This window comes from Engraulis encrasicolus, chromosome 18 (genome assembly GCF_034702125.1).
Source record: "Engraulis encrasicolus isolate BLACKSEA-1 chromosome 18, IST_EnEncr_1.0, whole genome shotgun sequence".
Taxonomy (NCBI): Eukaryota; Metazoa; Chordata; class Actinopteri; order Clupeiformes; family Engraulidae; genus Engraulis; species Engraulis encrasicolus.
In genome coordinates this window covers 44,592,755-44,607,754 of record NC_085874.1, presented here as the reverse complement: position 1 = coordinate 44,607,754, position 15,000 = coordinate 44,592,755, and the positions used below count along the sequence as shown (strand labels likewise).

Below are 15,000 nucleotides of genomic sequence, written 5' to 3'. Positions count from 1 at the left end.
AAAAAAATATGTTGGAAATAAAACATTGCTCTCCGTTGTTTTATACATGATTAAGTGTAGAATGGCAAGTAGAGAGAGGTATAGAAAATAGAAGTATAAATATTGTGAGTAATATCGATATCGCGTTATACAGTCATGTTATCGTGTATCGCATATTTTTCCAATATCGTGCAGCCCTAGTGTATGATTCATGATGAAGGATGTATACAACAGTGTGTCTTGTGTTCTGTGTGTTTGTGTGTGTGTGTGTGTGTGTGTGTGTGTGTGTGTGTGTGTGTGTGTGTGTGTGTGTGTGTGTGTGTGTGTGCGTGCGTGCGTGCGTGCGTGCGTGCGTGCGTGCGTGCGTGCGTGCGTGCGTGCGTGCGTGTGTGTGTGTGTGTGTGTGTGTGTGTGTGTGTGTGTGTGCGTGCGCGCGCACTTGTGCATGAGTGTGTTATTTTCCCCCATTAACAGGTTTTGGATTCCTTGCTGAACCACCTGCAGGAGACTCTGGAGATGTCGACGTCGAGAGGAGAAGGTCCCGGCCCCGAGAGCAAGGTAGCTTTGAGGTTAGCTTTTAGCGTCTGAGTGAGTCACAAACCATAAACAGCTAGCAGCCTGCCTTTTGGTCCCCAGGGAGGGAAGGAGTATGGTGTGTGTGTGTGTGTGTGTGTGTGTGTGTGTGTGTGTGTGTGTGTGTGTGTGTGTGTGTGTGTGTGTGTGTGTGTGTGTGTGTGTGTATGTGTTTGTTTATTGCGTGTGTGTGTGTGTGTGTGTGTGTGTGTGTGTGTGTGTGTGTGTGTGTGTGTGTGTGTGTGTGTGTGTGTGTGTGTGTGTGTGTGTGTGTGTGTGTGTGTGTGTGTATGTGTTTGTTTATTGCGTGTGTGTGTGTGTGTGTGTGTGTGTGTGTGTGTGTGTGTGTGTGTGTGTGTTTATTGCGTGTGTGTGTGTGTTTATTGCGTGTGTGTGTGTGTGTGTGTGTGTGTGTGTGTGTGTGTGTGTGTGTGTGTGTGTGTGTGTGTGTGTGTGTGTGCGCCTGTCTGTGTGTGTGTGCGTGGATGGGTTGTTGTAGTAAGAAAGGTAACAGAAGAAACCAGAGTCAGAATAACAGGAGTGTGTGTGTGTGTGCGCGCGCGTTTGTGTTTGGGTGTGTGTGTGTGTGTGTGTATATGGTTTATTGTAGTAAGAAAGGCAGCCGAAGAAACAGAGTCAGAAAAACAGGAGTCTCCATGTTCTCGTCTCGCTGCTGGCTTTCCCCCTGGGTCAGGTATCGCCTTATCCACTTAGCCCGTTAGATTTATGGCCAGAGCTGCGCGCTTACACGAGAGGCTTTGAGTCTTACATATGAGTACGATGTACGATAATTATCGTATTTGTACCATAGTTTTGTCCATTTTGTCCTTGTACGACAAAAAAAAAAGGATAAACGATAATTTCAGAGTTGTCATTCAGTTCATTTAGATGCCTTGAAACAACAATTCTGGTCTTGTATGATCATTTTGTCCCCAAAAAGCCCCCAAAAGCAATAATGTTGAGGTTTTGGTACGATAATTTAGCATTTAACATCTTGCAACACTGTGCACACGTCTCTTTACTTATATAATAGTTTCAATGCTTATGTTGTAACAAATCTTACATCTGTTTGTGTGATGTTGGCAGGGTGTGACAGCACATACTGAAATGTTAACGCTCAGCACAAATAAGATTTCGTCTTGGATACCCTGAACAGTTTTCAATGTCGCCTCACAGACATTTCGGGCTGACACTCTTCCCCAGTGTGAAATGGCGATTTTCAATCCTTTGTACATTTATTTTTTCAGAAAAAGTCAAGCACCCATCGCATTATATGGTGTTGCGCAAACATCCTGATTTTCGCTGTCTTTGATCCCCAAAATGGAAACCTTTCATCCTCTCTGCACCCTCTCTCCATGGATGGCGGCAAAGTGATGTTGATGTACGACTAAAACAGTTTCAGAAGGTTATTTTAAAGGGGGGGGGGGGGTCCTATATCCTCTGGCAGTAGGATATACGATCACACACAAAAGATGTCCTCACCCTGTTCACTTACGTGCCACTTCTCCTTCAGACAATTTATGACTCGGGTGACAGCATGCGAGGTGTTTGATTAGATTAAGTGTGGAATCATTTGTCAACGCTTGCTGCCGCGCACGCTCAACACACTCAGCACTAGCCACAGGTGGACAGACTGAGATGTCCAAATGTACAGACCCAAAGATCATTGGGGTGGACCAAGATGGATTACGTTCACAGTAACTCTGCACATGCATACTTTTAATCCGATTAGAAACTGAATAACTTCTCGATGTGAATGGAAATGTACATGAACACCTCAGTTGTCATATATACACTTAACGATATTCAGATTCTTTTTCAAGCAGGGTTCCATTTAATGTAGCCGTGACTGGCTAACTACTGGCTATATCAGTGCGTGACAGACTTTTCAAACGTCTTGTGTCATTTCCGTGAATATCATATAAACACTGCAATTACGTTGTTCTATTCCGATCTATTCCGATTAGATCTATCTGACAATTAGATCTATCCCGATCAGGGAAAAAAGTGGCCCTGTAAACACAATTAATGTTATTTTTTTTACCGTGCTTTTGTTGAGAGTGTAATACGCTATGCAATCACTGTGTGGTTTGGAAACCTGACAGTGAAAGTGAAGTCTCAAATCAACAGACTGACCAGCTCTGCGCTGAAGGTAGTGGGGGTGAGGGACTACCCCACCCTCCAAGCAATATATGAAGTCTGTAGTTAGGCATGATAGGAAAATAATTGATCTATCACATCTTCTGTATCCAGAATATGAGCTGCTACCCTCTGGCAGGTGATTCAGAGTACCAGTTAACAATAAGAGAAGGTTCTTGAATAGGTATAGGTTTTCTTTTGTCCCTGTGTCTGTGAACGTATTGAGCGCCGGTCATGAACAACTACCATCAGTGTTGTGTGTATGTGACAGCTATATGTCCAAGACAAATTTCCTTCGTGACCATTAAAAAGAATCTTGAATCTTGAATCTTGAATGATGACTCGCAGAAGTAAGTGCTGTTCCATGGCTGCTATTTTGGTAAGATGGTTGTGACAGGTAGCAGGTTGTGGTAGTAGCATGTACTTAAGGGCTACGGACAGATGGATAGGGTGGATTGTTAAAATGGTCACCATGCTGTACTATGTATTTATGACGTTAGTACAGAAGCCAGTCGGCTCTACTCAACTACCTTTGATGCAGACTGGACCGTATGCTCTTAGACAGAACATGGCAAGATAAAGGGGCTTGGAATAAATGGGATCTTTGGTGGCCTCTGCTGGTCAGGATTATGTAATAGCAGGCAGTGTTGCTCGTAGAAGAGGATGTTGTGCCTCTTGCAACGCTTTCTCCCTCTTTCCCCTTAGATATTTTTTTTCTTTAATTGTATTCTTGCTCATGCTTGATGCTTGAGGTGTCTGACTCACCCTACGTGCCAGACAGTCCCCACTCCGATGTGACAGAAATAGGCAGTGGCATCACATGGGCTCACAGGCAGGCGCTGGCATGCCAGCACAAGCACATGATGATTGCCACTATTTCACAGTTTTTTTTTTCCACTACATTTCTTATCTACTTGCTCTCCTTTTTGCTACATCCCCCATTCTCTGTTGTTATTTCAGTTTTCTTCTTCATCTCTTGTGCCCTGTTCTTCTGTTCCTGCACACTTTCTCTTTATTTGCTCACAGTGCTTCTGGTCTTTTGTTGTCTCTTCCTCCCCCTCCTACTTTGTGTAGGTCTCTCCAGTCTTTCACTGCTTGCATTGCATCTCATTTTCTGTCTGTTCTCTTGCCGAGCACTGCATGTCTGTCCTCCTCCTCCTCCTTCCCTCTCTGTTTCCCTCTCTCTCGCTGTCTTTGTCTTGAGCTCTCTATCTCTCACTCCCTGTCATCCTTTCTCCTTTTTTTACTTCTCTTCTATAATTGTTTCTGTCTTTGTTGCCCCATGTGTTCTCTCTCTCTCTCTCTCTCTCTCTCTCTCTCTCTCTCTCTCTCTCTCTCTCTCTCTCTCTCTCTCTCTCTCTCTCTCTCTCTCTCTCTTTTTCTCTCGCTCTCACTGCCCATTCGTCCATGTCTTCCCTCCTCAGTTTGTCAACCCGCCTCCGTCTTTCTCTCTGTCTCCAACCCTCCTTTCCTTTGGGTCTCCTTTCATCTTGTACCATGCTGTGATTTCAAGAGAGATATCATACCATCTACAGGTACATATAATATAAGTGGTATATATTTGGAAACTTAAAGGGGCATAATATAGGATGACATTGTTTGCGCCGTGCCCGTGGCATGCCTGTCCCAAAATCTATCGTCATGAAAAAATTGTGTTCAAATAAGCTTGCTGTGAGAATATTTTTCATCACAGAATGCCAGCAATTGATACAAATCTGAATGCGGTATGTAAAACAATTTTTTGTATGAAAACACGACACGTTCCCACGACACTCGTAGTGGGCCACTCTGTCAAAAGTTACAATTGGGGTTCTCAGTGGACAGACCGCGAAAATGGTCACCAGAGTCATTGTTCACTTACTAATGACTCAAATAAGCATCGGCTGACTCCGGACAATCATTACTGTAATTAAACTCTTAATCCTACATAGAGCCCCTTTAAAGAGTTGAGGGGGAGTACCACAGGCTTAGCCTGGCGACGCCATCCATGTACTCCACCCAAAGATTTTGGCTCCGCACATCGTCTGGCAAAAGCCTCGAGCTCGGTTCTCTCAGTGTTTAGCCAATCAGCAAACAGTTGAGAGTGGTGACGTAGAACTCACCCGCAAGCTCTGTTACTGATTGGTTAAGGTAACTATATTCACACTTTCGTTTTGTTATTTGTATGCTTTTGCAACGCTATAACGTAACAGGCATGCTAATAAAGCACAGCATGGGTTTTAATTTGAGTTTGGAACTTCAATTAATTTAAATGATAGAGTAAGATCAGACCATCTCCCATCGTCCACGGAGAGGATTCCTCATGGCTTTTGCCAGACTGATTGACGGAGTCAACAGTCGGCTATTCGCCCAGGCTACCCCAGGCTGTCATCTTGGGTCCTGGGTCTCTTTAACCTTTAACTTGTCCCTCTGTGCCCTCCGTTGCTGGTAGCCATGCTGGACCTGGGTACCCCCTCTCCTTTTTAAAACCTTGAATTGGAGTGCCACCTCTCATTTTTTAAAACAGTTTTAATGAACTGTGCCGGACCCCAGGTACTCCTGCTCATTATTCCAACCTTTAACTCTCATTTTCCAACCTTCTCTGCCCTGCGTAAGCTCTTGGTCATGCAGGACCTGGGTGCACTGCCCCCTCTAACTTTTTCATTCTTTAATTTGTCCCTCTGTGCCCTACTGTAGATGGTGGCCGTGCCGTACCTGTGCATCCCGTACCCTTTGGTGTTGAAATCTTTAAACTTGTCCCAGGGTTCCCACTGGTGCTTGAATTCCTTGAAAATGCTTGAATTTTTGGTGAAGTGCTTGAAAATCCTTGAAATTTGTGTCAAATCAAATTCAGTAAGCCAAATGATGAAAAAAAATCTGAGGGAGTGAGATGTCAGATGGGATTTGCCATTCGACACCCTAAACTGCATCTTAAAAACACAGCATTTTAAAGGTGCTGGAAAACTGGAAATTTGGTGCTAGAAAAGTGCTTGAATTTGTTCATGAAGAAGGTGTGGGAAGTGAACCCTGTTGTCCCTCTATCCCCTCTGCATCTTTAGCTTGTCCCCTCTGCCCCCTACGCAGCCTTAACTTGTCCCTCTTCATGTTGTCCCTCTATCCCAGGGGTCAGGAACCTTTTTGGTGGAGAGAGCCATAAACGCCAAATTTTTAAAAAGAAAATTTCATGAGAGCCATACTATTTTCAAAACACTGAATACAATTAAAAGCATGTATTTCAATTAAGCCCAACAATTTTAGAGTGTACTGTCAATGTATTACTTTTATTGATAACAGGTACGTATAGGGTTATAAACTGTTTTATAGTCATTATGGCGAGGGTCTGGGAGAATTTTTTTATTTCTTAGATGTAATTTCCTGCATTTTAACTCTTTTTAACCTCCCTTGCCCCATTTCAACTCAATACGGAACCCGTACTTTTATTCTGTATTTCAAGAGATGGTTGGCAACGCTATATAAGTAAGAGACATATACAGTTCCTAAAAGAGCCACATGTGGTTATGTGTGTGTAGGTTCCTAACCCCTGCTCTATCCCCTCTGCATCTTTAGCTTGTCCCCTCTGCCCCCTACGCAGCCTTAACTTGTCCCTCTTCATGTTGTCCCTCTGTGCCCCCCGTCCGTACCCCCCCTGTGCCCCCCCGTAGCTGGTGGCGGTCCCGGAGCTGGTGCCGGCGCTGGTGGCGGCGGAGCAGAAGGCGGCGTCGTCCCTGCGGTGGCGCGTCCACGAGCGGCTGCTACACTGCTACGCCTGCCTGCCCCGCGTGCTGCCCGCCGAGCAGATCTACTACCGCTTCCTCATCCGGATGTTCAGCATCATCACCACCAACGTGAGGGGACACGCGCGCCGCACACGTTAATGCACATACACACACAACACACACACACACACACACACACACACACACACACACACACACACACACACACACACACACACACACACACACACACACACCTTAACACACATACATTATACGCAGGTGCGTGCACACACATCATCACATTCACACATGGACATTTAAACACGAACACAGACACACACACACACACACACACACACACACACCTTAACACACATACAGTATAGGCAGGTGCGTGCACACACACACACGTGGACACATAATGTTCAGCATCATCACATTCACACATGGACATTTAAACACCATCACAGACAAACACACACACACACACACACACACACACACACACACACACACACACACACACACACATGCAATCCACATGCACACTCTCAAATGTACAGATTGACCATACACCTTAAAACCATGGACATACTATGTAAATACATAATGTACTGTATGTATATACAGTTCACAGTAGAAATCACGTTTTTGCATGGAAAGCATCAGCATATGGACTGCTTTCACACTTATGAACGCCAACATACTGTAACTAGACACATAATGCGGCAACATACTGTAACTATACACATGTTTAACAACACAACATAACATATGTTTAACAACACACACTTGTTTGCTCAGCCTCTGGCCAACTGTTCTGGGTAAACAATAGGGCTGGGAATCGATCCAAATATCTTGGATCGATTCGATTCCGATTCAGAAGGCTACGATCCGATTCGATTCAATTCAATATCGATCTTTTGTATTTCTGGGCTGTCACTTTAACCCATTTATGCCTAGAATTCTAAGACCGGTTATAAAAACCTAAATATCTCAGCCTTTGATGCCCACACAAACATGAAATACCTTGGTATATGAGAAATAAGTGGGAAACTGTGGAAGAGAGCTACAGGGTGTGGTTGAGAAAATAGTGCCTATAATGATCTGCAAATGATCGATCCACAAAGTTGTGAATCGATATTGCCATTTTCGAACGTGTATCGATATTGGATCGCGATTCGATCTTTTGATCCCAGCCCTAGTAAACAACCATATTCAAGCAGGTCGACTGCATTTACGTGTGTGATTATACACAGAACACATGCCTCTTATATCCACATTGCCACACAGACGATGAGTCATCCAGACATTTGTAGCCAACATGTGTGGTCTCCCGTTTATGTTTGGGCTGCCTCGAGCCAGGCGGTCCTAATAATACAGACAGATTTCCTCCTATACACTCATGAATACATTACTGTTGAAATATACTGTACATGTGATCATGTGTGTGTGTGTGTGAGGACTATCAGTCCTCACACAAACACATTATAGATATTGCATGTTATTTTTACATAAATGTGGTCATACGTGAGAGTGTGTGGGGGCTAAAGTCTTTGTCTTGCTTCCAGAATGTTCTGCCAGTGCAGAGGGAGGCTGCGCGGACGCTGTGCGTGTTTCTTCGCTACAACCGCAAACAAGAACAGCGGCAAGAGATCCTCACCAAGATCATTCAAGGTAACACTACACACACACACACACACACACACATGTGGACATGAGCATGCACATGCACGTACACACACACACACACACACAGACAAACACACACACACACACACACACATACACACACAGGCACTCACGCACAATAATCTCATTGAAATATTATTGTCAAGTACACGTTGACATGCTCATCTCATGGCTTGTTCAGTCATACACCTACTGAAAGAATTTCCATCTAGGTACTTACTAGTGGTGTGGATCGGCACTGCCCTCACGATCCAATTCGATCACGATTTGGGAGGTTTCGATTTGATTCGATTCTATGCGAATCGATCCGATTCAATTCTACAATGCATTGCAATGCATTACATTTCTACTGAAAGCAAAGCAAATGTTTAATCAGTCATGATGTGGCAATACAAGTAGTGAGATACTGAGCAACAATTTATTGGCTGCTTTCTGTATCAGTCTGTATCAGTCTTGCAATGTTTTGAAGTGCTTTTATTTAATTTCACATTCATTTGCTCCCGAAATATCCATGGGAGTGATTGAAACATAAAAAAATTGCCGGATCGATTCTGGATCGTCCATGCCCCGCATTGGATTGCATCGCTGAATCGATCATTGTTGACACCACTAGTACTTACCTATGAGAAATGAAAAGCTGACTTGAAAACACTACAATTCATCTTAATAATCGACAACAACTGACTGCTGAACAGGTCCTCGGAGCAAAACTATTACCGTGAATGTGTACAAACAATGTCAGTACATTTGACAGGAGCTTGAGTAATGCAGATCATTTATCTTCTCCCAGTCACCCATCCATGTAATGTATTTCATAGTACAGTGCCCTGCGTTAATGAGTACATCCCCTTTTGACAACTAACATTTTCAACAATATTTCAATAAGCACGCAAGTCATTTCCAAAATGTTCAGAGGCGCACAGAGAACCTGAAGTCTATGCATGTTGGGGAGATGTATTTGGAGTTTCTTTAAATAATATTTGGTAACACTTCACAATACACGTAGGTGATAGGTGATAGGTCAGGTAGGCATCACTGTAATTTTATGTAGGTTTCTTATGTGTGTAGGGGGGGTACTTTTATGTATTTTATTATTTTCTCAGCAATATCTCTAGGTCAGAGTATGTGCAATATCTAGGTTTGTATATTTCTTTGGATGACTCAGGGCCAAAACTGGAACGTTGTGTGTAACACTAACAATGGTTGTCTGTTACCCTGTTTACTGTGTATGTTTATTTGTTGTTTGTGGTCCTAAGTCTGTCTGTTGTGGTGATCTGATGTTAACTGTGAATCACACTTTCTCATGTCCATTCTGAATTTCTCTCCTGAACAGACAATAAAGGACAATCTAATCTAATTTAATAATGATATATCAATGCCTATAATAGTTTTATAGATGCACAACAATCTTTCAATGGAGGTACCGCGCCTTTGAACTTGATGCCTGGTGGGTGCGTAGGTTCCAGTGGATTAACTTGAAGCAAAGAAGGGGAACTCGCACACCGTTCTGCCGAATGCAATGTTGAACTATTTATTGCATTAGAAAAACAAAAAAGGTGCTACCCATGTGTAGTGCAAACGTTTCGGTCACAGTCAGACCATCATCAGTGCACTGATGATGGTCTGACTGTGACCGAAACGTTTGCACTACACATGGGTAGCACCTTTTTTGTTTTTCTAATGCAATAAATAGTTCAACATTGCATTCGGCAGAACGGTGTGCGAGTTCCCCTTCTTTGCTTCATAGATGCACAACAAACCATTAGCTAACCATTAGTTAACCATTTATGCGGAAGTGTTACCTATTATTCACATTGTTAGTTGTCAAAAGGGGTGTTATCAGTAAATGCTGGGGCACCCGTCCTTTCTTTCCAGACTTGGCCCAGGGTAGGAGCTACTGGAATCGGCTGCGCTACCTCGACCTGTGTGAGATCGCCATGGAGCTCTTCTCCAAGTCCTACTTCTGCAAGCACTTCCTGATCCAGGCCCTGGAGCTGGTCAGCGACCCTGTGGCCAACGTCCGGTGAGGGACGGACAACTCTTTTTTTCACACCAAGTGACCTGCCCTTGTTTCCTCTGTCATACAGTATACCTCTGTTTCCACGTGATTTTGTTGCCATTGCGAAATGCTCTATGTACTGTAAAAATACCAGTTAATTTAAGTCTGAAAGAGTTAGAATTAACACAATTTCGATAATATTTTGTCCCACTCTAAAATAGCGTTAGTTGTACTCTTTGAATAGCTTAACATTTTCAGAGTTAAAGGGGTATGCCACTATTTTGGGGCTTAATACGATTAAAATGGTTGCCCTGGGTTTGTAAAGGTGGTTATGTGGTCTTATTTTTCATGTCAGGCATTGTCTTGTTTTAAAGAGGGAGTAAGTATTTAAGCTAGTGAGAGTCATGGATCACACATCATGCTACAGTGATCCATTGACTTTCACTAGCTTAGCTACATACTCCCTCTTTTAACTTTTCTTAAAGCAAGACAACGCCTAACATGGAAAATTTACCACTTTACCACCTTTATAAACCCTGGCCAACGATTAAGCCCCAAATTGTGGCGTACCCCTTTAATTCTACTCAATATTGTGTAACTATTTAAGAGCTGTAGAGTTGAAAGTACACTGGCCACTAGCAGAATTTTAAAATAACTTTTTGACTCCACTGTTAAGAATCATTTGACTCAATCTGGATGTATACATTTACTCTGAAATACTGACACCCCAGTTTTTTTTTGTTTTTTTGTTACTGTGTACTGAACTTGCTGCCATAATCCCTCTTGAGTGTGTAACCTTGCTGCTGTTCCTCACCACAGGTATAAGCTGTGCCACATGCTGCCCCGGCTGCGCTCCACCATCCGGCTGCCCACGGACAAGCACCTGCTCCAGCAGCTGGAGTTCTGCGTGCGCAAGCTGCTCTGCTGGGAGAAGGACAAGGACGTGGTGTCCACGATACGCAAGGTAGGCCAGGGAGCTGGGACGTGGTGTCCACGATACGCAAGGTAGGCCAGGGAGCAAGGAGCTGCCTGGGAGCATGGCGGAGGGAGTAGGGAGCAGGGAGGAGGGAGGAAGGCCTGAGGTGGGGAGAGAGGAGGGAGGAAGGCCTGAGGTGGGGAGAGAGGAGGGAGCAGGGAGCTGCCTGGGAGCATGGCGGAGGGAGAAAGGAGCTGGGAGCATGGAGTAGGGAGCAGGGAGGAGGGAGCAGGGAGCAGGGAGCTGGGAGAAGGGAGGAGGGAGCTGGGAGCTGGGAGGAGGGAGCTGGGAGGAGGGAGCAGGGAGCAGGGAGGAGGGCCTCAGGTGGGGAGGGAGGAGGGAGGAAGGGCTGTGGTGGGGAGGGAGGAGGGCCTCAGGTGGGGAGGGAGGAGGGAGCAGGGAGGAGGGAGCAGGGAGGAGGGAGCAAGGCAGGCCAGGGAGCATGGAGGAGGGCCTCAGGTGGGGAGGGAGGAGGGAGGAGGGAAGGAGGTGGGGAGGGAGAAGGGAGGGGAGAGGAGGGAGCAAGGCAGGCCAGGGAGCATGGAGGAGGGAGGAGGGCTCAGGTGGGGAGGGATGAGGGAGTAGGGGGGAAAGGAGCAAGGAGGAGGGAGCAGGGAGGAGGGAGGAGGGAGAAGGGAGGAGGGAGCAAGGCAGGCCAGGGAGGAGGGAGGAGGGCTCAGGTGGGGAGGGAGGAGGGAGTGTGGCGGCTCGGGTGGTAGAGGTGCCTGTTCTGCAGCTGGAAAGGTTGTAGGTTGCCCCCATTGAAGTGTCCTTGAGCAAAGCACTGAAGCCTCAAGTGCTCCTGATTATCGCATGGTAGCCTCCACCACTGTGTGAATGGATGAATGTGAGCCGCAGTATACTTTGACTCGTTGAGTATTGCAGAAAAGCTGCATGTAAACACCCCTTTGCTGTCAGCCCCCAAGGGGGAGAGTAATATCAGAGCCAAGTTCAGGATGCAGGAAATGTAGCAGCAACACTGTTTATTCAGGTGTATAGGGGATACACGGGAAAACATAGCAAACCAGTGCAGTGGGTGAACTCACCCCAGATCCACCCTGAAGTTCCATTCAAACCCATTATACAACTCTGATACGTCAGAGGTATGTCAGGGAGATGGAGATGGGCATGCAAAAAAAATAATAATAATAATTTTGTGAATTAGCATCTTTACTTGCTTTAGTTGACGTCATTACAGCAGCAGCTGCAGTGAACGGGCTCTAGCAAACACGGTATGGAAAGTTGAAACTGTTTGTCACTGACATGATATGGTCTTGCGCAGGGGTTCCCAAATTGAAGCATGACAAGGCCCCCCATATACCAGTATATTCCAGACATGGCCCCTCTTATATGGGTCGTGCCATACTGTTTTTTTTTCTTCTGTGCACTCCTTTCACAACCATTGTTTATGTCTGTGTCAATACCCCACTGGGATATGTAAAATAACACCAATAGTAGTAGTAGTACGTTCAGAGAAGCATTGGATTATTATAATGTGGGCAGTCATGGGTGAGCGGTTAGGGCGTTAGACTTGCATCCCAGAGTTTGCCGGTTTGACTCCCGACCCGCCAGGTTGGTGGGGGGAGTAATCAACCAGTGCTCTCCCCCATCCTCCTCCATGACTGAGGTACCCTGAGCATGGTACCGTCCCACCGCACTGCTCCCCATGGGGCGCCACTGAGGGCTGCCCCCTTGCATGGGTGAGGCATAAATGCAATTTCGTTGTGTGCAGTGTGAAGTGTTCACTTGTGTGCTGTGGAGTGCTGTGTCACAATGACAATGGGAGTTGGAGTTTCCCAATGGGCTTTCACTTTTCACTTTCATAATGCAGTCCTAAAATAATGGTAATATTATTTCGCTTCTTTTTGTTCATTTTGTGTTTCTGTTCATTTTTGTTTATTAATGTACATTATATTATTCAATCATTTATTTTGTACTTTCTTCCAACTTGCCACGGACCCCCTAACACCCCCTCACGACCCCCCCAGATGTCCCCGACCAGCACAGAGAGCACTGATGATGGCAACAGCCTAAAACGTCTGCTCTACCTTGCTCTAATAAAAAGAACTCCTTGTTTGCTTGACCTTTGTGTCTTGTTTAGTGTGCAAGCCTGCTCCAAACTTATACCTTACTTCTTTTCGGTCCACGTTACTAGTTATTATTTCGTAACATCTAGAGCGCAACAATGTACTTACCCCCGTCCACCACTTTGAAAACTAGTTTACAATACAATAGACAAGATTGCGTGGTGGACAGGACAGGACAGGAGTGCTGAGCTCTTGTTGTTGGATATGGGAGTCCGAGCATGGGACATACCAGGAGGAGATTAAATTCCTTAAAGCTAATGTTGATGTTTCTCCTCCTGTACACCTTTTTCCTGGAAAACCCTACACAAGCACATTCCTCACTGATTAGGTGTTGAGTGCGACTGATTAGAGTGGGTACTCTGGGAGGCTTTACAAACAAGAGCTTTGAGAGGCTACTAAAGAAAACAAACACACTCCCAATAACACTGTGGTAGTAATTAAAGCAACACAGCAAGTGTGGCAGTAATTTAATCAAACATTTTTCCTTGTTTGTTTTGTGATTTGCGGCTTATTGCGCCAGGTTTACTTGTTATGACATTTTGAAAACAACATACAGTACACCGCATTCCACTTTATTATGCAAATGACATTTTTCGCTGTTTCCCCAAATAATCAATACAAATGACAGTCGTCATAATTTTCAAGTCATCAGCCATTAGAGTACAATTTAAAAGTTTTTGAATGAACATTCCAATGATAACGGTATTTTTTAAAATAATAAAAAACTTTAAATGCTCTGTTCCACATTATTACGCAAAATAGTTTTGTAGTGTTGTAATCCAAATTTCTTTCTTTTTTTCCCTTTTACATCAAAACAGTTGGAATTTGGTACCTTCTAAATTACATTTCAATGTTCAATACTTGGTGATAAGCTCTTTGTCTTAGTAACTGGAATGCTGTGATTAACATTGAAGTCAATGGCAGGGCATTGCATGGGAGTTATGGAAGCCCAGATATCCTTGATGCTTTGCTCTCAGCTGTTTTTGTTTGTTTGGTCTGGTGACCCACACTTCACTCTTCAATATACCCGTAGATTTCCATGCCACGTCTAGGTGAGCTGAGAAAAACAGCTGAGAGCAAAGCATCAAGGATATCTGGGCTTCCATAATTTCCATGCAATACCCTGCCATTGACTTCAATGTTAAACGCAGCATTCCAGTTACAGCTTATGACCAAGTTTCGAAATGTAATTTAGAAGGTACCAAATGCCAACTGTTTTGATGTAAATGGAAAAAAATAACTAAATTTGGATTGCAACACTACAAAACTGTTTTGCGTAATAATTTGGAACAGAGCATTTTGGGCATTTTAAGTTTTTTATTATTTAAAAAAATACCGTTATCATTGGAAGGTTCATTCAAAAACTTTTGAATTGTACTCTAATGGCTGATTACTTGAAAATTATGACGACTGTCATTTCTATTGACTATTTGGGAAAAGGGAAAAAAATGTCATTTGCGTAATAATGTGAAATGCGGTGTATGTTTGCTCGGGCAGTATTCAGATTGTACGTATTTCAGATGAAAATTATATTTGAGATGAAAAAATCAAACTTTTCATTCTCCTCATTCATATTCCACTGTATAACCTTTTCTCTGTTTTTCAGATTGTTCTAGAATTGGACAAGATGGAAATTACAGAACCGGTGAGTACTTTGAACCGCATTGTCTGGAAAGAACTACTAAACATCTGTGTGTGTGTGTGTGTGTGTGTGTGTGTGTGTGTGTGTGTGTGTGTGTGTGTGTGTGTGTGTGTGTGTGTGTGTGTGTCTGTGTGTCTGTGTGTCTGTGTGCGTGTGTAGGTTTAAGGAGCACTGTTTATTTTATTTTTTATAGTATCACAAACGGCATGAACGAG

General features: G+C 44.2%; 1 protein-coding gene across 7 annotated transcripts in view; it reads left to right on the top strand.

Annotated features, from left to right (window-relative positions):
- Positions 1-15,000, top strand: part of ppp4r4 (protein phosphatase 4, regulatory subunit 4) — a 78,847-nt gene that overhangs the window by 53,432 nt on the left and 10,415 nt on the right. For all 7 annotated transcript variants that reach the window (XM_063222541.1, XM_063222540.1, XM_063222544.1 and 4 more), the window contains 7 exons: positions 454-537; positions 6,333-6,515; positions 7,961-8,066; positions 9,957-10,104; positions 10,900-11,044; positions 14,750-14,788; positions 14,979-15,000. The exon at positions 14,979-15,000 is cut by the window's right edge and continues 50 nt beyond it. In XM_063222541.1, the coding sequence (XP_063078611.1) occupies positions 454-537; positions 6,333-6,515; positions 7,961-8,066; positions 9,957-10,104; positions 10,900-11,044; positions 14,750-14,788; positions 14,979-15,000 (727 nt within the window). The remainder of the gene's footprint in view (positions 1-453; positions 538-6,332; positions 6,516-7,960; positions 8,067-9,956; positions 10,105-10,899; positions 11,045-14,749; positions 14,789-14,978) is intronic.